At 44.0% G+C, this 26097-nt stretch overlaps 1 protein-coding gene across 2 annotated transcripts in view; it reads left to right on the top strand.

Annotated features, from left to right (window-relative positions):
* The window catches only part of map3k13 (mitogen-activated protein kinase kinase kinase 13), a 143267-nt gene that overhangs the window by 84596 nt on the left and 32574 nt on the right, over positions 1 to 26097 (top strand). For both annotated transcript variants that reach the window (XM_078551632.1, XM_078551631.1), the window contains 5 exons: positions 260 to 418; positions 1387 to 1545; positions 5797 to 5905; positions 8787 to 8896; positions 10694 to 10810. In XM_078551632.1, the coding sequence (XP_078407758.1) occupies positions 260 to 418; positions 1387 to 1545; positions 5797 to 5905; positions 8787 to 8896; positions 10694 to 10810 (654 nt within the window). The remainder of the gene's footprint in view (positions 1 to 259; positions 419 to 1386; positions 1546 to 5796; positions 5906 to 8786; positions 8897 to 10693; positions 10811 to 26097) is intronic.

Here is a 26097-nt window from a genome sequence, read left to right as displayed (position 1 = left end):
TCACCACTCACCTATATTAAATAACTGTGTCCCGACTCCTACATTATGGTGGCCGCTAACAGGGTGCCAGTGAATGGCTATTGTGCCAGGAAGAGAACCATGTTTAGAAGGGAAGCAGACGCGTTGGAAGAGGATTTTAAACAGGACCTACTTGAGTGAGCTGTAACAGTGGTGTGCTGATCGACAGCTTGATATGCCTTGGTTTTAGCAGGTGCTTCAGGTCAGTTTAACAGGCTTTGGCCCCTTTCTCCTGTTTCAGTGTGCTGGTTACCCACGATGACACTGTGAAGATTTCCGATTTTGGTACCTCCAAGGAGCTGAGTGACAAGAGCACCAAGATGTCCTTTGCTGGCACTGTGGCCTGGATGGCCCCCGAGGTGATTCGCAATGAGCCCGTGTCTGAGAAAGTGGACATTTGGTGAGTAATGAATAGCACTGGAATTAAGTGTGGCAGCTTAACTCCTCATTCGCCAGATGTTAAACAGTGGCCCACATCTGATGAGAAAGTTAAACTCACTAAATGCAAAGAAAGAATCAACAAACATATTTTTTCCCATCAGAACATTACAGATTATGGGACAATATGCTAGAAGTGTGTAAAATTATTGAAGGTTGAGACAGGGTAGCTAGAAGCAGATTATTTTCCAGTCGTTGAAGGCTGCAGAAGGAGGGACCATAGTTATAGGATTAAGTCTCAGAGATCTGCAACGGGGAGCAGGATAAACTCTTGAGAGAGTTGAGAGGATGTGGAGTTCACTTCCAGGGCTAATGGTTGTGACAGATAATATGTCAACATTCAAGGTTATAATGGATAAGTGGATGAAGGAATAGTTGTACAGAGTGGGTTACTGATTCCACGAGAGCAGGGAGTGAGCCTAATTAGCTTGCTCTTTCAAATAGCCAGTACAGGCACGATGGGCCGATTGGCCTTCTTCTGTGCTGTATGATTAGGACTATTTGCTCAGATGGAGGGAAAACCCCAAGGTGGATTGGTTGGGTGAATGACCTGTTTCCATGTTGTACTCTCTGTGAATTTCCATGTTCCCTCGGGGGTTGGGAGTGGGTGGACTATGGCCTTCCATTATTTGAATGCATTGATTTCAAAGGACAAATCAGCCCAGGCTAGATTGGAACATAAGTCCCACTAAACAAAGTCCAGTGTCTGTCCCACCGATCCACTAAGTCCCTTTGCCTCTAATTCTTACTGAGATCTATAACAAGTGTCATTTGTAGCAGGGCTGCTGCCTGCATTCCATAGTTGTATTTACCACAGATTCAACTGCACACCAATGAGCTACTCCTGTCAACTTATTTAGATTTATGTCTGTGCTTCCCATGCAGTTAGAATTTCACCTGTTATTATGTTTGTCTCCCTCTCCACCACAGGTCATTCGGGGTAGTGTTGTGGGAGTTACTGACTGGAGAGGTGCCCTACAAGGATGTGGATTCCTCTGCTATCATCTGGGGTGTGGGCAGTAACAGCCTGCACCTACCTGTCCCCTCCACCTGTCCTGATGGCTTCAAGATCCTCATGAAGCAAACCTGGTGAGAGCAACTGTGTATATCCTCTCTCGCGCCTGATGGTTGACGCTCATATACACAGGTCGGCCAATGGAAAAGGAACCTTGAAGAGAGAGGGAGAAAGCCAATGGGGGAGAGAGAGAGAGAGAGAGAGAGAACCAGGAGGACAGAGAGGGAAGTGGGGAACAGAGTGAGGGAGGGGCAGGGGGAGAGAGAATCAGGGGTAGAGAGGGAGAGAGAGAGAAAAAGTGAGCAGGGGGGAGAGAGAGCGCAAGAGAGTCACAGAGAGAGAAAGAAAGCCAGGGGTGTAGGAGAGGGAGAGAACGAGTGAGAAAGCTAACAGAGAAGTGAGAGAGAGAGAGAGGAAAAAGAGAGCCAGAGGGGAGAGAAAGAGAGCCAATGCGAAGAGAGCGCTGGGGGAAGAGAGAGAGAGAGAGCCCAGGGTGGGAAAAGAGAGAGGGAGCCCGGGGTGGAGAGAGAGAGAACCTGGGGTGGGGAGAGAGAGAGAGAGAGCAAGGGATGGGGAGAGACAGCGTGAGAGCCTAGGATGGGAGGAGAGAGAGCCCGGGAGTAGGAAGAAGAAGAGCCTGGGGAAGAGAGTGAGACAGCGGGGGAGAGGGAGAGAGAGACTGTGGTGGGAAAAGAGAGAGGGAGCCCAGGGCAGGGAAAGAGAGAAAGGGAGCCCAGGGTGGAGAAAGAGGGAGACCAGGGTGGAGAGAGAGAGAGGGAGACCAAGGGATGGGGGGAGAGAGAGAGAGCCTGGGATGGGGATGGGGAGAGAGAGAGAGAGCCAGGGGGAAGAGCCGAGAGGGAAGAGAGTGAGTCAGCTGGGGGGAGAGAGGGTGTGAGAGAGCTGGGATTGGTGGTGGTGGGGTTGCGGAGTGAGGGAGTGAGAGAGAAAGGTAGCCATTGGGGAGAGAGAGAGTCATGGGGGGAGAGGGAGATACAGAGTGGGGGAGAGGGAGATAGAGAGCAAAGGAGAGGAAAAACCATTTCTCAGTTCCTGGATTTCGATGTGCTCCACATTGTGCCATAGGCTGACCAGCATCTGTTGGAAGTGGAGACTGACTTACCCATTTCAATGGGACAGGAGGGTGAATTCCACCTTGCCCATTAGATGGGACAGCTGAAACAAGCTGACACAAGAGTGCAGGACTTCAGGAAACCTCTTTGGGGGAGGGGCCAAGGTGGCAGAATATTATTCAAGCAGGTTTCCAGTGTCCTCCCACACATACACACAGAACTGTGCAACATTAATTTTCAAAGAAAGGGGTGAACTGAAATCACTGGACGGTGATACATGCCAAATAGTGAAACATAGGCAATGCTTCTGAATGACATGCCCAGGCTGCAGGGCAATTGGTGATTGTGATCACTCCGTGATTCTCTTTGGATGGGTGTTGCCTGGCATAGCTCTCGGGGCCACACTGAGCAAAACCAAAATGCATTCACACAGGAGAGGAGGGTGAGGGCAGAGACCCTCGACCTGCTCAGTGCTTACTGAACACTGCCTGAGATGCATCTGTGTACATCACTGCCCTACAGTGGCTAACTGACAGTAGTGCAATAAACAATAACAATAGGGAACATTAGCAGTAAAACTGATTTGCCACTTACTATTAGGGCCACACATGCATGACCACTTGAGTAAGGTGTCAAAGGCCAGCTAGCCTCCTCTCCCTCTCTTTAACTCTCCCTCTCTTTGGCACCCCCTGTCTTTGTCTCTCCCTCTCTTTGTCTCTCTCTCTCTTTGTCTCTCTCTCTCTTTGTCCCTCTCTCTCTTTGTCTCCCTCTCTCTTTGTCTCTCTCTCTCTTTGGCACTCTCTCTCTTTGTCTCTCTCTCTCTTTGGCACTCTCTCTCTTTGTCTCTCTCTTTGTCTCTCTCTCTCTTTAGGACTCCCTCTCTTTGGAACTCTCTCTATCGATTGCTCTCTCTCTCTCTCACTGTCTTTTTCTGTCTTTCTCTGTCTCTCTCTCTCAGCCTCTCTCTTTCCGTCTTTCACTGTCTCTGATCATCTCTCTCAGTCTCTCTTTGTTGTCTCCTGTCTTTCTATCTCTCTTCTCTAGCATGACACTCCAGTGCAGTACTCTCTCTCTCACTGTCTTTTGAATGAGGCTCTGTCTGTCGTCTCAGGTGGATGTAAAAGATTCCACGGCACTATCCTGAAGAAGAATTGGGAGTTCTCCTGATGATTTGGCCAATATTTGTCCTTCAACCAACATTATTAACTAAGATTAACTGCCATTTATTGTTTGAAAATTGTCATATTTCTCTATATAACAGTTAATATATTGTCATATTTCAATGGCTATAAGTGCTCCTCAGAGTGTCAAAGTTGATATTAAAATTGTAATGTTTCTCTTTTGTTCCTTTCCCTCTCGTTCACTCTCTTTATCTCTATCTTTCTCTCATCCTCTTTCGTTCTTTGTCTCACTCTGCCTCTCTGTGCTGCTCTCTCGTCCCCCTCTCTGACTTTGATATGATTGACCATACCATCCTCCTCCAGCGCCCCTCCTCCTTCGTCCAGCTGGGTGCGACTGCCCTCACCTGCTTCCATTCCGATCCAATTGTAGCCATCCAATCTCCTGCAATGGCTTCTCATCCTGCTCCTTCACTGTTACCCTCTGGTGTGCCCAAGGATTTATCCTCGGCCCCCCCTCCTATTTCTTATCTATAAGCTGCCAGTCAGCGACATCATCCAAAAGCACATCAAGTTCCAAATGTACACTGACAACACCTAGTTCTACCAAACCAGCACTTCTCTCAATCTCTCCACTGCCTCTAATTTGCTACACAGCTTTTCCAACATCAAGTTCTGGATGAGCAGAAATTTCCTCCAGCTAAATATTGAGAAGACCAAAGCTGTTGTCTTCAGTATCCATGCCCTGTCCACTGACTCCACCCCTCTTCCTGCTCATTGACAGATGCTGAACCCTTGGCTCACATTTGACCCTAAGATGAGCTTCAGAACACACATCCTCTCCACCACCAAGACCACCTACTTCCACCTGAATAACATTACCTATTCATTTCCCTGTCTTACTTTGTTTGCTGTCGAAACTCTCATCAAATACCTTTGTTCCTGTAGACTTGATTATTCCAATGTGCACCAGACCAGCCTCCAATCTTCCACCCTTCATAAATATGAGCTCATCCAAAACACTGCTGCCTGTATCCTAACTTGTACCTCGTCTCGTTTATCCGTCACCCCTGTGCTCAATGACCTACGTTAGCTCTGGAACTTGATTTTAAAATTCTCCTTTTTTGAAATCCCTCCGTTGGCTTGCCCCTCCCTATCTCTGTAACCTTCTCCAAACCTACAACTCTCTGAGGTTTCCACACTCCTCCAATTCTGGCCTCTGGCGCATCTCTGATTTTCTTTGCTCCCCTATTGGTGGACGTGCCTACATCTGTCTAGGCCCTAAATGCTGGAATTCCCTCTATAAACCTCTCCACCTCTCTCTCCTCCTTTAAGGTGTTCCTTAAAACCTATGTCTTTGACCAAGCTTTTGACCACCTTTCCTAAGATCTCCTTGTATGGCCTGGTGTCATATTTAGTTAATGTCCCAGTGAAGTGCCTTGGGATGTTTTACTGCATTAAAAAGACACTTTATAAATGCAAGTTTTGTGTCTCTATCTCTCTCACTGGGAATAATTCTGAATTTGTACACTAGGTAAATTGACAACCCATTTTTCTTCTCATTATTTTCATTTCCATCAAGGTCGAAATTATCTCCACAGTCTCGCCCCCTGTCACACTCTCCCTTTTTGTCTCACTCTCTCTCTCTATTCCTCTGTCTCTCTTTCTCTCTCTCTCTTTATCTCTTTCTGTATATATCTATTTCTCTGCGTATATCTCTCTCTCTCTATCACTCTCTACCTTCCTCTCTCTGTTCATTCTCTTTCTATCTCCCTCTCCATATCTATTTCTCGCTGTATCTATCTCTTCCTCTTTCTCTTCATATCTCCCACTCTCTGTACCTCTCTCTTTCTCTCACCTCTTTTGCTGCTGAGCACTGACCCATGCAGGTTTATTAAAGTTGCCAGCGAGACTTTAGGCAGCCTGTTGACCCTAACAGATGGCGGGCCCCTTAACCTGGCTGGGGTGCACATTGGAAAAGGTTTCAACAGGGCGAAAGTTGTTTTGGGTTGTTCAGAATTTCAGACAGCTTCCCACAGCAGACAGAAGAAAAGACAAGAGAGCAAACTGCCAACCTACGTAGCCTTGTTTGGTGTGGATGCGTTGTTAAACAGATGCTGCTCTCTGCTTTCAGGCATAGTAAACCTCGCAACCGACCGTCCTTCCGGCAGATCCTCCTCCACCTGGACATAGCATCCGCTGACGTGTTGGGCACCCCTCAGGAGACCTACTTTAAATCTCAGGTAATATGGTGGGACAGAAACTGAGCCTAAGGACTGAGACCAGCCTGAGAGACAGACACATCTTAATACTCAGCTATTCACAGGGGCCCCCTCCCCCAACCAGAGTTGTCCCCAGTCCCTGAGTTCACTAAGGTCAATTGGGATGGAACAGTTGGCCTCAGTGTGGGAGGGCCGGTAATGGAAGATTGGGCAGGGCGTCCTCTCCCAGTCACCATCTAGTGAATGCACAAGCATGAACGCCAGGGACTGGGCTTGGCTGTGGTGCACTCCACAGTCAAATAACCTGTTGTCAGCTCCCTATCTTGGTTTAAAGAGTGGTGATTAGAATGAGATACTGGAAAGCTGCCCAATGTCCATGGAACCATTATCCCAGTAATGAGGCATTACCATGATGGGAGGAGGAAATTGGCAGAGGAGTGGGCAGGCGAGCAGAAGAGTAACTTATATAAAGTTTGGAAGTTATATTCTATTTTGTGCAGTGTCAAAGTGCACGTGGTACGGGTAGGCACAGTCATCTTGGTAGTCAAAGATAACTAACGGCATCAACTATAATTTATTGAGTTAGGTAGCAGGTGCATTGTGTTTGAAGATGAATAATCAGTCCAATTTGAACATGAAAAGATCTGTTGCATGTTGGACACACAAGTATTGTTGCTGCAGGAGAGTTGCTTGTGGCTCTGGACACGAAGCTCATTTCCAGTTAGCCAATGCGACTCTGTTCTGTTCATAGGAGGTGGCGCCATTGCTGATGAGACTGCACAATGTAGAGCAATCCTGTGCGAGGTTCTCCCATTTCTCAGGGCGATGTTGAAGCTCTTCAGTGAGACCTTTAAGATGTCCGTGAAGCGCCTTTTCTGGCCTCCAATTGAACATTTCCCTTCAATTAACTTGCCGTAGAAGAGCTTTTTTGGCAAGCGTTCATCAGGCATTCTGGCAACATGTCATGCCCATCTCATCTGAGCTCTCTTCAGCAGAATGTTGATACTAGGCATGTCGATCAGGGAGAGAATCTCAGTATAAGGAGCCTAGTTTTGCCATCTGATCTTGAGTGGTCTCTGTATACCAGTTATGTGGAAGTGATGTAGCTTCTTTGCATGCCTGGTGCAAGCTGTCCATGTCTCACAAGCATACAGGAGAGTGGGAAGACATCTGCTCTGTATACCTTCACTTTTGTTGGGAAACTAATTTCTCTTCACTCGCAGACAGTTTTTCATAACTTGCCAAAGGCAGTGCTGGCCTTAGCTAATCTGATGTTGACTTTGAAGTCAATGTGAACTACTCTGGGATAATAGATTTACTCTACAGCCTTGGGTTTCCTCCGAGCTGCCCCCTCATCGACACCTTAACTTTGCTGGAAATGTGTTGAAGAGGGATCCCGATGAACTTAAGGCTGTGAATTGGGGGCAACACTGAGGAAATTCCAGGCTCATGAGTATTGGGTATCAGCTCTGGCTCAGTGAGTAGCACTCTTGGTTGTGAGTTAAAGTCTCACGTCAGAGATTTGAGCACAAAATCCAGGCTGATACTCAAGTGCAGTAGTGAGGGAATGCTATGCCAATGGAGGGATTTCAAAAAAAGGAGAATTTTAAAATCAAGTTGCAGAGCTAGTTTAGGCCATTGATGGATAAACGAGACGAGGTGCAAGTTAGGATACAGGCAGTTCATATTTATAGAGGATGGAAAATTGGAGGCCGGCCTGGTGCACATTGGAATAGTCAAGTCTACAGTGACAAAGGCGTTTGATGAGATGTTAAATTGCAGCACTGCCTGCCCTTTTGGGTGGATGAGAAAGATTGCATGACACTATTTCAAAGAGAGCAGGCACATTCCCCCCTGGTGGCCTGGTCAATATTTACTCCTCAATCAACATCACTAAAATAGATACAAATGTGAAATACTGAAGAGGCTAGAAATCTGAAATAAAAACAGAAAATGCTGCAAATATTCAACAGGTCAGGCAGCATCTGTGAAGAGAGAAAAATGACATTAACACTCACTGAGCCAGAGCTGACACTCAATACTCATGGGCCTGGAATTTCCTCAGTGTTGCCCCCAATTCACAGCCTTAAGTTCGTCGGGATCCCTCTTCAACACATTTCCAGCAAAGTTAAGGTGTCGACGAGGGAGCAGCTCGGAGGAAACTCGATTACTCTAGGAAACTCTAGAGTAAATCTAATATCCCAGAGTAGTTCACATTGACTTCAGAGTCAACATCAGAATAGCTAAGGCCAGCACTGCCATTGGCAAGTTATGAAAAACTGTCTGCAATGATGCTTTGTCACATCATTGACCTGAAACTTTAACCTTAGGGACAACAGGGTCTAAGCCATTGTGCTCACAATTGCCATCAGTAACCACAGCAATCATATTAATTGAGCCAATACCAGGCATTGATGTTGGTTGGTGCAATTTAAGTGGTGCAGATTGCGTGGCAAACTGAAGAATTGAAAGACTAATCAAAAAACACAGTAATCCCCCTCAATTGATGCATTACTGGCTGAAGATATCACACATCAAATTTGCCGTCCATGAGATCTCAAGCTTGATCCCCAGCCTGTGCTTAGTTTGTCTTGGCAGTGACACTACACTGAGCCTCAGTACCCCTGGGCTGGGTGTGGGGATGGATATTGGCCAGGGTTCCTGATCCCTACCTTGCTGGGTGACTCTTGCTGGGAAAGTGGCTGCGTGGTCATTGAGGATCGGGTTTGTTCGTGATGCCGCCTCAGTCAAATAGCCCTACTGACAATCTCAGGTTCATACACGGAAGAACCTTGGGTTCTTCTCTGAATCTTGTGCGTAAATGTGAGTCTTTTGTTACTAAGTTGCTATCCTGGATTTTAGGAGGGAACCCCACTTGTAAAAAGAGCGTGTTTGATTTCAGGCTGAATGGAGGGAAGAAGTGAAGAAGCACTTTGAAAAGATAAAGAGTGAAGGAACGTGTATCCATCGGTTAGATGAAGAATTAATCAGACGAAGGAGAGAGGAGCTAAGGTATGTGCAGTGCTAGACTCACCTTTCTAACTTTAATCCTTGGACTGTTAATGCTAGGAATTCCTCCTACCATTGTCATGTCGATGTTTTACAGTTAGTTACTGTATAACTCACTCAACCTACCTCCCTCTCCAGCTGAAAAGGCTTGCATTGAAGTATGAAAATAAAACGACTTTGGCCAGCCCACCTGATGGTTCCAGGTCTAACCCTCATTCTGGGGTAAAGAGGACCATGTGATGTAGTTGACCACACTCAAGTCTTTCACTTCTAAGTACTTGAGTAGCGACCTGAAACTTGCCGTCACTGCCACCTAGGGTGGGAGCAAATATTCAACACCCTGAATCTCCATAACCAGCCAACAGGGCTGGTTTCTGATGTGGGCTCGAACCTCATTAAGGCCTAGGGTTACCAAGTCTCCAGGGTTGTCCTGGAGTCTCCAGAAATTACAATCCAGGACACTGCTGTGAGCAAAATCTGGGAGAAAAGTCATAGGGTGCATTAAAAAAATTATGTTTTTTCTTCACTTTCTTTGAGCACATTATTGTTAGAAATATTGGAGATGGGAAAAGGGTTTTTTGACTGTAAAGGAGGTTTGGTGGTGGATCCAGCCCAGTTGGCAATCTCATTAAGACAGCTGCCCTCACAGTGCATTCACTGCCTCAGGCAGCCTTTGACACTGAACACAACAGGTATGTGTGTTGTGTCAGGCGGCATTGGAACTGACACTCTAACTGTGACTGGAAAGCTGACATTTTCTCTATGATCGACCAACTTTATACTTTGAACTCTCATGTTGTAGTCAGGTACTAGAGCAATGTTAGAAACTCATAAATATGAAACCTTTCCAAGTGACATCGATACAGTTCATGTGACGAGGTAAGGCCATTCATGATTGTTCCCCTTCTCCTGCACACCCTCTAATGCATCACCGTTGTGAGTCATGCTCACCCGATTGCTGTAGGTATGACCAGCTCAGCAGAGTCCAGTCCAGTCCAGCAAGCGAGAATCTTACATGTTCTTGCATACTTGTGTGGCTCCCGACACTGACATGTCAGTACTGCAGATTGTTAACTAGACACTAGATGGCCTCTGAAGGAAGCAAGCACATTTCAGGAATGGCAGGGATTTTTTTTTTGTTTGTTTTTTATTTTGCTTTTCATCCTTTAATGAAATAGTCTAATGACCTGGAAGAAAAAGCAGCTCATTATTACCACACCATAGTGTTTATAGTGACGTTCTCCATCATTACTTTTTCTCTTGGGTATGTTAATAAGCAGTAGTGAGATTTTTTTTCAAGTGTCCCTTTATTCTCCTCCGTGGCAGCTTGGCTCGTTTGGTAACACACATAGTAAGTCTTCCTTACTTCCTTTCTTCCACCCCCGAGTCACAGGGATTTGATTATAAATTCTGCTCCAGAGACTTAAACACATAGTCTAGTCTGACACCTTAGTGCAGTACTGAGGGAGTGCTGCACTGTCACTCTCAGGCAAGATGTCTGTCTGCCTTCTCAGGCGAACGTTAAAGATCCCAAGGCACTGTTCGAAGAAGAGGCTCTACGGATGGGCCGATTGACTCAACCAGTGTCACAAGATGCAGGCTAGTCAGTCGCCCATTTGCTGCTTGTGTACCTTGCTGTGCACAAACTGGTCAGCAAAGTAACAGCAGTGACCTCACTTCAGAGGTTGCAAAGGGCTTTGGGGCATCTTGAGCAAACAATAAAGCCCTGTATCCGATGCAATTACTTTCTCAGACTGTAGAGAAAGCTGCTCAGTCCCAATGCTGCATCTTTTGTTCCAGGCACGCCCTAGACATCAGAGAGCACTACGAGAGGAAGCTGGAACGAGCCAACAATCTCTACATGGAACTCAGTGCCATCATGTTGCAGTTGGAGATCAGGGAGAAGGAACTCATAAAGTATGTACAAAAGCAACTGTAGCAATCTGAAATAGTATAAAACAAACTGAAAAATACAGCAGCTCAGTCCACTTCTGAAAGAGAAAATGGGTTCTGGTTGGGGTTCCATCAGAAGTGATCACTGATCTTTTGCTCCTTCAGATTCCACGAGATCTATTCTTTTGTTCATTCTTAGGACGTGGGTGTCGCTAGCAATGCCAACAATTTGTTGGCCACCTCAGTCGCCCAGGTTTGATGCAACTGAGTGTCTTGCAAGGTCACTTCAGGGGGCAGTTAAGAGTTAATCATGTTTGGTTTGGAAATAGATTGGACTTTTACATTTTCCCCTCCTCCTGTACCTGATCAGACTGGGTAAGGGCGGCAGTTTTCCTCACCGAGTGGACATTAGTGACACCAGTTGGTATTTACAACATTTGACAGCTTTATGGTCGCTTTTACTGACGCTAGCTTTTTTATTTGCAGATTTTCTAAACTGTACTCAAATTCCCAGACTGCCAAGGTGGGTTTTTAACTCATGCTTCCTGGAATATTAGCCTAGAAACATGAACTCATCCAAAACTCTGTTGCCTGTACCCTAACCTGCACCAAATCCCGTTGACCTATCATCCCTGCCATTGCTGGGTATTGGTAGTAAAGGGGATGTGAGAGGTGATGGTGAGGTAGAGCTGTTTGTTGTTGACATACATGTGGAAGCTAACCACTTGTCTGCAGATGGTGTCACCAAGAGGCAGCACGTAAATAAGAATGAGGAGGGGGGAAAAGGACAAATATTTGGGGGACTCCAAAGGTGACGGTGTGGGGTGAGAAGAGAAGCCATTGCTTGAGATGTTCGGACTCTAATCAGATAAGTAAGTGTGGAACCAGACAAGCAATCTCACTGACATTGAACAATGTGCATTGGAGGAGGATGCTGTTTTGGAATGTGTCCATGCTAACCCACGTTGGCTCCTGGTTCCCCAAAGCCTCAAATTTAAAATCCCCATGCTTATGTTCAATTCCTTACATGGCTTCAACCCTCCCTGTCTCTGTAAAATCCTCCAACCTCACAAGCCTCAAGGAGTTCAATTTATCTACAAATTTTTTCCATCATTTCCGTTCTGCTATGCAGCATCAGTATTATAGCATCAATCAGTGATGTGATACATCCCTTGTTATTGTCAGCTACGTTCAAAGTGGGGTTCAGGTTGGACCATTCTTCTATTTAAATCTTATGCTTTTTTGCCATGATATTGTCTCTCAGTAATATCACCATCTCACCACTATTTCTTCCTTGCCCATCTTTCCTGAATTTGGTAACTCAAAATATTCCATTACCAATCTCAACCCATCTGCACTCACATTTAATTATTGTCATTATTTCCTGATTTAAATCATTGATTCGAGTTCCCCAATTGTGTCTCTTGTATTTGTGCATATGTTTTAGTCTGCTTTTCCTTGGTTTAGCAGTCTGTATTTCCCACATCCTGATTTTTACAAACCTATTTTGTCCAATTTAGTTCCCATACATCTTTCCCTCCTTCTGTATCTTCCATTCCAGTTGATTGTATTGTGTTAGATTTAACACAATACTCTGAATGGAATCCTTTCACGTTATACTCATTTATTGTGACATGTTCTATATGGGTTCCTATCATTTATCTGTATAAAACCCAGTTATCATATTCAAACCAGCTACATGGTTAATTTAAGTCTCCCTGAAGATTAATCTCCTTTCTACACATTACTTGCCATCTAATTTATTGCATAAATATCTTATATATAATCATTCTTACGGCAAAAAATGCAGTATAGGCTCCTACCAAGCATCACTGGTCCCTATGTCTCGGGGCGATCACTTTCCATTTGTCAGTTCCCTCAATTGCCAGCTTCATTCTCAATCTGCTGAGACAATTTGTCAACCATTCCTCTTCGGAGAATTTCACTGGAAACATATTGAATGCTATTTTCCATTGTAAATTTGCAGTGGCTTTTATCAAGAGCTGTAACTTAAAGTCCTCAATGTGCATTTTCCTGAATAGATTTCATTTTGAATTTGAAATAATGGAGTAATTTGTATTTTTTTTATATCACCTTTTACAATTTGAGCAGTCCGGATAAAGTAAAAAAGTTCTGCTATTTGATTCATCAGAACTGCCCAGAGGTCTGAGCAAATACATGTATGGACAGAGAAGAAAAAGCACATATTTATAGAAATGTAACTTTTCCATTTCTATGAGCAATTGGATTGGCAGTGTCCGATGATGTGTAGAAAGAAGATTAACCTTCAGGGAAACTTGGCCTTCCACAAAGCCTTTGATAAAGTTCCACATGAAAGGCTCTCACACAAGCTTAAGATAGTGGGCTATCCTAGGTAAAACAATGGGATTAACCACAATTGGTTGAAACAGGAAGCAGCTGTGTCTTGTTAGCGAATCAGTAATGAGTGGAATGCCCCACAAATTGATGCTGGGGCCTACAAATATATGCACATGTGAGAGAGAGAAAGGAAGGAACAGACCAGCTGGTCATTCAAAACTATCCCATTCTGGCATGCTTCAAACTACAAACACAATCAGACACACTCTCTTGAGAGCCATTATATATTTAGACCAATTTAGGGAAGAAACTCTGGGAAATCCCTTTCCAATCTCTGAAAATGGTCAAGTTTGAGAAGGTAGTGCCTGGGTAATACAAGCCTATACATCATTTATATATTGATAATTTGCCACCCATGGACTTGGTAATTCTCTTTTGAAAACTTGCATGCCTCTCCTGTTTCTAATGTTGGGGTGGGTGAGAGCAATAGAACCTCATGAAGCAACTAAAGAAATGGACAATCTTTATAAGTGTGCAAGATTATGGCAGATAGAACTCATAACAGATAAGTACATTGTCTCAGACATTGGAAGAGAAAATGAACACAATGATGTTGAACCAGCAAAAGTGAAAGTGATCTGAGAGTGATAGACTCTCGTCTGGACCTGGAAAAATTTATTAATTTTGCTTCCAATTTCTACCCCTCCATCATTTTCACATGGTCTATCTCTGACACTTCCTTTCCCTTCCTTGACCTCTCTGTCTCAATTTCTGATGATAGACTGTCCACCAATATTCATTACAAGCCTACCAACTCCCACAGTTACCTCGACTACAGCTCCTCACTCCCTGCTTCCTGTAAGGATTCCATCCCATTCTCTCAGTTCCTTCGCCTCCATCGCATCTGTTCTGATGATGCCACTTTCAAAAACAGCTCCTCTGACATGTCTTCCTTCTTCCTTAACTGAGGTTTTCCACCCACAGTGGTTGACAGGGCCCTCAACCGTGTCCGGCCCATCTCCTGCACATCTGCCCTCACACCTTCCTCTCCCTCCCAGAACCATGATAGGGTCCCCCTTGTCCTCACTTATCACCCCACCAGCCTCTGCATTCAAAGGATCATTCTCTGCCATTTCCGCCAACTCCAGCATGATGCCACCACCAAACACATCTTCCCTTCACCCCCCCCCGGTGGCATTCCACAAGGATCGTTCCCTCCGGGACACCCTGGTCCACTCCTCCATCACCCCCTACACCTCAACCCCCTCCCACGGCACCTTCCGATGCAACCGCAGAAGGTGCAACACCTGCCGCTTTACTTCCCCTCTCCTCACCGTCCAAGAGCCCAAACACTCCTTTCAAGTGAAGCAGCATTTCACTTGCACTTCCCTCAATTTAGTCTACTGCATTCACTGCTCTCAATGCGGTTTCCTCTACATTGGAGAGACCAAACGCAGACTGAACACCTTCAGTCTGTCCACAAGCATGACCCAGACCTCCCTGTCGCTTGCCATTTCAACACTCCACCCTGCTCTCATGCCCACATGTCCGATCTTGGCCTGCTGCATTGTTCCAGTGAAGCTCAACGCAAACTGGAGGAACAGCACCTCATCTTCTGACTAGGCACTTTACAGCCTTCCGGACTGAATATTGAGTTAAACAATTTTAGATCATGAACTCTCTCCTCCATCCCCACCCTCTTTCTGATCCCCCTATTTTTCCAATAATTTATATAGATTTTTCTTTGCCCACCTATTTCCATTATTTTTAAATGTATTTCCATCCATTGTTTTATCTCTACCTTTTAGCCTATTTCGATCCCTTCCCTTCACCCCACCCCACCCCCACTAGGACTATCTGTACCTTGCTTGTCCTGCTTTCTACCCTTAATTAGCACATTCCTTAGATAATATCACCACCTTTAGCACCTCCTTGTCCTTTTACCTATGACATCTTTTGGCTATCTCCACCTAATACTGGCCCTCTATCCAGCTCTACCTGTCCCACCCACCGCCCCCCCTTAAACCAGCTTATATTTCACCTCTTTTCTATTTTTACTTAGTTCTGTTGAAGAGTCATACAGACTCGAAACGTTAACTGTGTTCCTCTCCGCAGATGCTGCCAGACCTGCTGAGTTTTTCCAGGTATTTTATTTTTGTTCAGAGTGGAGCATGTTTAGGTATTACATAGAATCATAGAATGATTACAACACAGAAGGCCATTCAGCTCATCATGTCCATGCTGGCACTCTGCAACAACTCAGCTAGTTCCACTCCCTTGCCTTTCCCCTGTAGCATTGCAATTTTTTTCTCTTCAGATAATTGTCCAATTCCCCTTTCAAAACCAAGATTGAATGTGCCTCCACCACGCCCACAGACAGTTCATCCCAGATCCTAACCTCCTAACCACTTGTTGTATAAAAATGTTTTTCTACATGTTGCCTGTGGTTATCTTGCCAATCACCTTAAATCCGTGTCCTCTAGCTCTCGACCCCGCTTCCAAGGAACCACTTCCTTCCTATCTATTCTGTCTAGACGCCTCAAGCTTTTGCACACCTCTCTCAAATCTCCTCTCAATCTTCTCTACTCTAAGGGGAACAATTCCAGCTTCTCCTATCTATCCATGTAACTGAAGTCCATATCTCTGGAATCATTCTCATAAATCTTTTTTGTTCCCTCTCTAATGCCATCACATCCTTCCAAACGTGTGGTGATCAGAATTGCACACAGTACACCAGTTGAGGCCGAACTAGTGTTTTATAAAGGTTCATCATAACTTCCTTGCTTTTGTACTCTATGCCTCTATTTAAAAGCACAGGACTCTGTACGCCTTGTTAACCACTTTCTCAACCTGTCATGCCACCTTCAATGATTTGTGCACATACTCCACCAGTTCTCTCTGTTCCTGCACCCCCTTTAGAATTGTATCCTTTGTTTTATATTGCCTCATTCTTCCTACCAAGATATATCACTTAACACTTCTGTGCATTAAATTTCATCTGCCATGTGTCCACCCATTTCTCCTACCTGTCTTTGTCCTCTTGAAATCTATCACTATCCTTCTCACAGTTTACAATATTTACAAGTTTTGTATCATTTGCAAATAATTATGATCTCCATAGAGACAAATAACTTTTAAAAGGAAATTTGAATTGCCAGTTAACAGCCAAAAGGATAACCCAACAAGATTGCACGTTTTAAGAGTTTTACTGTAACAAAAGTGCTATTGACTAAACACTATCTTGTAGGCAACTAACACTTTAAAGCACAGAACAGAACATTCCCTTTTTCCCTTTAGCACAGCCGAAAATACACTTCACAGATATACTTTACATGCTCTTTAAATGGAACTAGTCCAAGGTAATTATCAGTTCCTGAGTGTTTACTTCTGTTCTTTTCTCAGCCTGGGAACTTTTAATCTCAGAACTGTCTTTGACCCTGAGGTTTCTACTACACCCCATGCACCACCCCACCCACCCGCCTTGGCAATTCTTCCTCCAGTGCAAGCTAGGCAAATCTTCCAATTTTGTTTTAACTCTTTATGAATTCTGTCTTTTCAATCCAGTAGATGGAAAACTAGCAAATGGAACACCTTTATTCCAGAAAGGAGGGAGACAGAAATTAGGAAAACTGTTGGCCTGTTAGCATAACATCTCTCATAGTAAAATTGCTAGAATCCATTATTCAGGAGGTTAGAACAGGATGCTTAAAAAATCATAATGGGGTCAGGCAGAGTCAACATGGCTTTGTGAAAGCGAAATAGCGTTTAACTAGCTCATTAGAATTATTTGAGGAAGTAACAAGTAAGATTAATAAAGGGGAACCCATAGATGTGGTGTACTTGGATTTTCAAGAGACATTTGATAATGTGCCACATCAAAGGTTACTACACAAAATAAGAGCACATGGTGTAGCGTGTAACATATTAGCATGGATAAAAGATTGGCTAAGAGACCGAGAGTAAGAATAAATGTGTCATTTTTTGGGTTGGCAAGCTGTAATTAGTAGAGTGCCACAGGGATGAACGCTGGGGCCTTAACTACTTACAATCTATATCAATTACTTAGATGAAGGGACAGAACATGTGGTAGCTAAATTTGCCGATGACGCCAAGATAAGTAGGAAAGTAAGTTGTCAAGAGGATGTAAAGAGTCTACAAAGGGATATAGATAGGTTAATTGAGTGGGTAAAAATTTGGCAGATGGAGAATAATGTGGGAAAATGTGAACTTGTCCACTTTGGCAGAAAAGACAGAAAAGCAGTATATTATTTAAATGGGGAGAGATTGCAGAACTCAGTGGTACAGAGGGATCTAGGTGTCCTGGTACATGAATCACAAAAGGTTGTCTGCAGGTATAGCAAGTGATTAGGAAGGCAAATGAAATGTTGGTGTTTATTGCAAGGGGAATGAAATAAAGAAATAGGGAAGTTTTGCTGTAGCTTTATAGGGCCTTGGTGAGACATCTGGAATACTGTGTACAGTTTTGGTCTCCTTATTTGAAAAAGGATATCATTGCATTAGAAACAGTTCAGAGAAGGCCCACCTGACTCATTCCTGGGAAGGACTTATGAAGAAAAATTGAACTGGTTGGGCCTACATCCATTCGAGTTTCAGAGGTGATCCTGAGGGGGGCTTGATAGGGTGGATGTCGGGAGGATGTTTCCCCTTATGGGGGAGACTAGAACTAGGGGACACTGGTTTAAAATAAAAGATTTCACATGTAAGATGGAGATGAAGAGAATTTTCTTCTCTTGGAACGTCGTTAGTCTGTGGAATTCTCTTCCCCAGAAAGCAGTGGAGGCTTGAATTTATTTAAGGCTGGGTTAGATGGATTCTTGATAGACAAGAGAGTTAAGGGTTATGCGGAGTAGACAGGAAAGCGGGGTTGAGGCCACAATCAGATCAGCCATGATCTTATCAAATGGTGGAGCAGGCCCGAAGGACCAGATAGACTACTCCTGCTCTTAAGTCTTATGTTTCCTATGTTCCCACCCGCACTCCTGCTTCGTGAACCGTAGAGACTTTCGCTTCTAGCTGCCCTCCCTCTCCTGGATTCTGGCAGACTAATCTTGTCTGAGAGTTTTCAGGGATTCTTAGATCCTTCCCTTCTCAAAGCCCATCTCCATGGAAATGTGAATCATATAGGCCTTGTTTCCTGGTAGAAATGCTGCTGAGCTATCTTTGACACACTTTGAGACCAACTCTCTTTTATCTTGGAAGTAAATGCAAGTAAAGCACAACCATTTACAATTTGACATTCTCAACACTTTTCTGGGACTTTGGAGACTCTCAGTCACTGTTAGCACACAGGCTACTGTCATTGGCTCTGAGCATAAACACCTTGCACCTTCTTCCCAGTAAAACAATCTGGGTACTTTTAATCTCTAACAATCAAACCACCCAGGCTTGCTGTCAGGTAGACTGCAGAACAGGTCACATGACCCCCTTCATTTTACTTTAAATTAAAGACATAGTCCCAAAATGTAACAATCCTATAACCCTCATAATTGTAACAACATTTTGAAATTGTACGCTGTACAGCCAAGTCTCATTGATATATATTAATGGGCAAGGTACGGACTGTACCCAACCAGCCCGTGCTTGCAAAACTCAAAACACGGTGACCAACATTAGATGTGATTCCGCGATTGGACAGCGTTTACTAAATAATCCTCAGTGTGCTAAGAATTATGCTGACAACCAATTTAAGATTGTCAGTTGGGCTCACAGTATGTCACATCTGCATGTACTGGAAGCTACATGTATTAATACACAGGGCCCTGTTCTTTGTAGACAGAAAGAACATGTACACGCATTGCATCTGTTTCAGCTAAACAAAATAAGTTACAGCCATTCGCTGGTTCATTCTCCAGGGTAATGTCATGACCAATCAGAGTCAAGCTGCCTGGTTTAAATTTCAAACAATTTCAAACATTAACTGTCAGTCACCATCAACTGGTGCATTCTCCATGGCAATGCCTCTACCAATCAGAGCCCACTTCCCAACCAATCAGCACTTTCTTCTCATACATTATGAATATGTTGTTTCCCCTGACATTGGTATTCTCTTCCAAATTGTCCTGATGAACGCAAGACGAAAAGCTTTGACAAAAAAATTGTCTCTCTTTTTCAGAAATACTCAGGTTCTGTACTACCAACTGATTATATCAAGAAAAGCATGTTCCTATTACCAACCTCTGGGGAACCTGATTGCATACCTTCCTCCAGTCCAAAAATAAACCATTCACCCAACACTATGTTTCCTGTCACCTCACCAACTTTGTATCCATCCTGCCACTTTCCCTATTATTTCAAGGCTTTGACTTTGCTGACAAGCATGTCATGTGGCACTTCATCAAATGCCTTTTGAAAGTTCATGGACACAACAAAAATGCATTACCCTGTTGGATCCTGGATCCTGTACCCTGGTTTGTTAGGACTCAAGGATCCGGGTTGCACGCTTGTTTCGAGGTGACCGAGCTGGTACCAAAGACAGAGATCAGTAGATCGTTCTTAGAAGAAACACATCCTGTTTATTTACAAAAGGAACTCAGCAGCCACACTTGTGTGCTTAAACTCAAAACTCTGACAGTACACTTCAGACTCTAACTCAAGACTACTGACTATAGAGGTAGCCCGCGCTACTCTGCTATTGGATGCCAAGATCATGTGATCTTCCATTACAACATTCGTCTTAAAGGTATATTACACATCAGATTGCTACATCCCTCCCCCTTTACTCAGAAATACATTTTACAATTTTTCTCGAAATAGCAAATTTTTCACATGGATAAGTAATTTACAAAGTCAGTCTTTCTGAGGGTTTCCTTATACATGTAGAACGCCTCAGCTCTACAGCTTCTGATGTTTTATCCGGAACCTCCTTCACTGGAGTCGTCTGATCATCTGGCTCTTTGGTAGGTACCTGCAAATCTGTTTCTTCAACTCTTTCAGGTACAATCAACCCTTCAGACACATCAGTACTCAGTTGAGTTCTTCCAACAGGAAACATTGACTCAGTCACGAACACTGGTGGAATCATTTCTGGGTATTTTGTTTCTCCTTTTCATATATGATCCGCATGTCTCTGTGTGACTCGATCTTCCACTTTCACGTGGTAGGAAAGAGATCCAGTTACTGCACCAAACAACCATGTTGGTCCTTATCTAAAATTCTTCACAAATACCATCTCGCCTACATTAAATGTCCTGTCACGACTGTGCCAGTCACGTCCAGTTTTCTGACTTCCCTGACTTCTTTCCACCATCCCACCCCCCCCACCCCCCCCACCAAGTTTGGCATAATTAAGCTCAATCTTGATCGTGCGGCGCTTCATCAACAATTCCACAGGTGTGACACCTGTTGTTGTATGAGGGATGGTCCTAAAATGGAAAAGAAAACATGCTGGTTTAGTTGCAATGGAACCTCCAGACAATTTCTGCATACCAGACTTGAACATCTGAACCGCTCTCTTGGCCAGTCCATTTGAAGAGGGGTGGTGCAGTGCAGTTTTCACATGAATAATACTGTTGAGGCTGATAAATCGGTGAAACTCAGCACTTGTAAATACTGTTCCATTGTCTGATACGACCACTTCTGGTAGTCCGTTGATTGCGAAACTTTGCTGTAACTTGTCAATTTTAGGAGAAGATGTCAGCGACTTCACTGCATATATGTCCATCCACTTTGAGTGAGCATTGATGATAAGTAAAAACATTGTTCCCATGAAAGGTCCGACATAGTCGCAGTGTAATCGCACCCATGGCCTCCCTGGCCATTCCTAAGGGTGTAACAGAACTGTTGAAAGTAACTTTTGCACTTGCTGACACTGCATACAACTTCTCACTAAGTTTTCCATTTCTCCATCCATCCCAGGCCACCATAGATAGATGCGTGCTATTGCCTTCATTCGGGAAATTCCTGGATGTACGCTGTGAATTTCAGGCGGCAATGGCTTTCGTCCTTTTGGAGGAACAATCACTCGTGCTCCCAACAATAAGATACCGTCCTGGCTGGCTATCTCGTACCTTCTCTGAAAATATGGTTTCATTTCGCCAGATCCCTGATCTTGTGACTAACCGTGAAGAACTTGTTCTCATACTTTGGATAAGACTGGGTCTCGATTTGTCCAATCTCTAATCCGTCTAGCACTTATCAGTGATGAATCCAGGGAGTTCAATAATAAAATGAATTCTTGAGGAAGTGGAACACCCTCATCGTTTACTTGCATGGGCAAATGACTAAGTGCATCAGCGTTTGCAGTTTGACTTCTGGGTCTATAAATGAAAGTACACCCATTCGCTGCCAAGATCAATGGTATTATTTGTACTTCTGTGCTTTCTTTCAGTGAGCGTTCTTCTCTCTGACACTGACTTTATTCTTGCCCTTCTTTTCGACTTCCATATTGGCCAGATTAATCTCAGATTTAAGCGCAACTTGAGTGAACTCAGTGGTTGAGTTTTCCAGAATTTCATCATCTGTCTGCTTCTTAGAAAATTCTGCGGTTTTTGCCTCCAAAGCCTCTTTGGTTTCACGTAGCTGATTTTTCAGCTCTTCCGTCTCTTTTTTGCATTGGTTTACTGCCTCCTCGAAAATTAAGCATTGCCATGTCTTCTCTGCCGAATTGGATGAGTTGTCCCTCATTTTGCTTAGAGAAGTGCAGAACTCTTTCTGTTTCTCTTCATACTTTTCCAGAGCTACGGACTAAGACAGGAGGGAAACTGGTAGTGGTTGAAGGTCTTTCGGCAGGTTTTCTCTTTTCTTTTGGAATCTCTGTGACAAATCAAGGTTGATTTCCCTCAGCCAGTTTCGTACTAGTATGCTTGGTCCTCTGCCTTCTACCACTTTCAAGGGTAATTTCACTTTTTGACCTCTGTAGTGTACTGTGACTTTACTTATGCCCTCGACTTGTATGTCTTCTCCCGTTTTAAGTTTTCAATTTGGCATCTGTTTCTTCCAAATTTAGTTTTAAGTTCCCCATGATTCAGGTGTTTAAAGGTGTGCTCACCTATCACCGTAGTGGACACTCCTGTATCCACCTCCATTCTGATCGGCCTCTCATTCACTCTCATGGTTACATAGGTTCTGTTCTTCCTACCTTTAAACTATACAACGAATAAATATCTGAATCCATTACTTCAGGTTTTTTAATGCTGTAGATCTCATTGGGTTTTGCTTTTGATTCTATCTTTACAATGTCTCATGAGGTATCCGTTTCAATGACAGAAAAAACATTTGATTATTTTAAACTGTGGTTTATTACAAGGTTGTTTGCTTCCACCTCTGTTACCATTATGGCATGTTTTTGCTGCTAAGTTATCTCTTTTTATTTGTCTGCTAGCGGTGGCTGTTTCCTGCTTCTCAGCAAAGCCTTGTACTTTCGTGCTTTTTTTGGCTGAGGCTTCCCACCCAATGTGGAGGATGGCGCCATTTTGCACTCCCTGTGTGGCTTTCGAGTCCTGCATTGTGCCTCCCACTGAGCAATTTCCAATGCCTTCTGAAAATTCAAATTTGTTTCAGACAGTAAACTCTTCTGAATCGCATCTTCATTTATACCGCACACCAAACGATCTCTAAACATATCATTGAGAGATGTACCAAACTCACAATATTCTGTTAATTGTTTCAGACTTGCCACATAGCAAGCAACTGTCTCCCCTGGGGCTCTATTCCTTGAATTAAATTTGATCCGCTGCATCATCACTGAGGGCTTTGGCTGGTAGTGATTCTTTACGAGGCTCACTAAGTCATCAAAACTTTTCAAATCTGGGGCACTGGGTGCCAACAAATTTCAAATTAGTCCATATGTCTTACTCCCAGTAAGCGGATCGCGTGCTTCTTCTCCTCCCCCGCAATGTTGTTCACCTGGAAGAAGAACGCGAGGCATTCAACATAGTGAGACCAATCGTATGAAGCTGGGTTGAAAGGCTCAACTCTTCCAAATTGCTCTGAGGGGATTGTTTCGACGATCAGGACGGAAATTTTTCTTTACCATGCGACGTACAGCCGGATTTTGGTTTCCTTGATTTCCTTCATTCTTTCTTGCTTTTCTCATCCTTTCGTGTCTTTTTCTAGCTTTTTACTCTCGTCGCCAGTTTGGTGAATCCTGTACCTGGTTTCTTGGGACTTACGAATCTGGATTGCACGCTTGGTTTGGGATGACCGAGTTGGTACCAAAGACAGAGAAGATCAGTAGATCGTTCTCAGAAGAAACACATCCTGTTTATTTACAAAAGGAACTCAGCAGCCACACTTGCGTACTTATAACTCAAAACTCTGTCTTTACACTTCAGACTCTAACTCAAGACTACTGACTACAGAGGTAGCCCGCGCTACTCTGCCATTGGATATCATGTGATCTTCCATTGCAACGTTCATCTTAAAGGTATATTACACATCAAAATACTATATACCCTCATCAACTCTCTGTTACCTCATCAAAATCAGTCCCATTAATAAAAACATGATTTGCCTTCAATAAATCCACGCTGGCTCCCTTAAGTAATCCATATTTGTCCAAGTGAATGTTAATTTTGTCCCAGATTATCATTTCTAAAAGCTCCCACCACCAAGATTAAACTGACTGGCCTGCAGTTGGAGTTTGTCCTTACACACCTTCTTGGACAATGGTGTAACATTTGCAATTCTCCAGTCTTCGGCACCAGCGCTGTATTCAAGGAGGATCAGAAGTATATGATTAGTACCTCTGCAATATTCACCCTTACTTCTGTCAGCATCCCCGGACGTACCTCCTCCACTCCTAGTAACTTACCAACTTTAAGCACAGTCGGCCTTTCTAGTACCTTCTCATTATCAATTTTTAGCCCATCCAGTGTCTCAACCGGCTCCTCGTTCACTATGACATAGGCAGCATCTTCCCGCTTGGTAAAGACAGATGTGAAGTACTCATTTTGTACTCAGCCATGCCTCCAAGTATAAATCCCCTTTCTGATCTCTAATTGGTGTCATCCCTCCTTTTACTACCACTTACTATTTCTATGTATAGAAGACTTATAGATTCCCAATTATGTTAGCTGCCAGTCTCTCTCTCTCTCTCCATATTCCCTCTCTCTTTGCTTTTCTTATTATTTTTCTCGCTTCCTCTCTGATCTCCCTATATTCAACCAGCATTGTGTATATGCTCACTTGTATTATCAAGCTGACAGCTGTCATACATACCCTTTTTCTGCTGCATTGCACTCCCCGTCTCTCTCATCATCCAGGGAGCTCCGGCTTTGTTACCCTCCCTTTCTCCATCGTAGGAATATACCTTACCATCTCCTCTTTAAAGGCAGCCTTTACAGTTACAGTTTTGCCTGTCAATCTTTGATTCCATTTACCCAGGTCAGTTCCATTTTCACCTTGCTGAAACTGACCCTACCCCAATTAATTATTTTTACTCAGGATGCCTCCTTGTCCTTTTACATAGCTGACCTAATTCTTATGTCCCCTAAATGTTCCCCTACTGATGCTTGATCACCTCATTCCCCAGAACCAGAACTACACTGGAAACATAATTATGTAGAAAATTCTCCTGAACATACTTCAGAAACTTTCGTCCCTTTCTACCCTTTAAACTATTATCCCAGTTTATGTTAGGATAATTAAAGTAATCAATTATCACTACGCTATTGTTTTTGCACCTCTCTATAATTTTCTTGCAGATTTCTTCCTTTATATCCTTCCCACCCAGTAGTGTAATGGTGCCTCTATTGTTTATTTCTAACCAAAAAGATCCTATAATTTACCCCTCCAGGACATCCTCTCTCTTCAGCACTGTAAAATGTCCTTAATTAATACTGCCTCCTTACTTCCCTTACTATATTTTGTGAATCCCCTATATCCAGGAATATCTATTACCCAGTCCTGCCTTTTTTTGAGCCAGGCCTCTGTTATCATCATATTCCCACCTGGCTATCTGCAGCTATGGCTCACCAACCTTATTTACATTCACATACATGCACAGTAAACCTAATTTAGACCTTATTGTAACCCCTCTTACTCTGACACCACCTAAAACCTTACTATTTCTTTCTCTAGTGCTGTCTGTCTCTCCTATTTCTTTGTGCACCTTGTTTTTCTTTTTTAATGTTACATCCTGGCTCCCATCCCCTGCCAAGTTAGTTTAACCCTCCTCAATACACTGGCAATTTGTCCCACAAGGATATTGGTCCCTGTCTGTTGAGGTGCAACCCAATTGGCCTGTACAGGTCCCACCTCCCCCAGAACCAGTCCCAGTGTCCAGGAATCTAAAGCCCTCCCTTCTGCACAGTCTCTCCAGCCACATATTCAACTGTTCTCTCTATACTAACTAGTACTTGGCACCAGGAGTAATCCAGAGATTACTACCTTTGATGTCCTGCTTGCCTGTCTCCTTCCTAGGTCCTAAAATCTACCTTGAAGGCAACATCCCTCTTACTACCAATGTCGTTGGTAATGATGTGGATCACAACTGCTGGCTGTTCACTCTTACCCCTCAGAGTGCTCTGCAGCCACTCAGTGACATCCTTGACCCTGGCACCAGGGAGGCAACGTACCATCCTGGATTCATGTCCGCAACTGCAGAAACACCTGTCTGTTCCCCTAACTATATAATTCCCTATCTCTGCTTTCCCAAACTTCTTCCTGCCCCCCTCCTCCTGTACAGCTGAACCAGCCTTGGGCCTGGCTCTGGCTGCACTCCCCAAAGGAAACCATCACTCTCACCAGTATTCAGAACTCCTGCACTGCCTGCCTAGGCCCCCTTGACTGTCTGGCGGTCACCCATTCCCTTTCGGCCTACAAACCTTAAGCTGCAGGGCTACCACATCCAGAAAATGCCATTCATGAAACTCCGTGCCTTGTAGATGCGCCTCAGTAACTTCAGCTGTTGCTCAAACTCAGAAACCGGAGTTTGCTAGAGCTGTTCCAGCTGACAATGTGGTTGTCCAGGACACAAATGTTCTGGAGTTCCCTCGTAGAACTGAATGTATGCTCCATGAGACAGAGGTGCC

The sequence above is a fragment of the Cetorhinus maximus genome, chromosome 11 (assembly GCF_964194155.1).
Source record: "Cetorhinus maximus chromosome 11, sCetMax3.hap1.1, whole genome shotgun sequence".
Taxonomy (NCBI): Eukaryota; Metazoa; Chordata; class Chondrichthyes; order Lamniformes; family Cetorhinidae; genus Cetorhinus; species Cetorhinus maximus.
The sequence above is the reverse complement of the archived record's forward strand: the minus strand, read 5'-3'. Positions and strand labels throughout refer to the sequence as shown.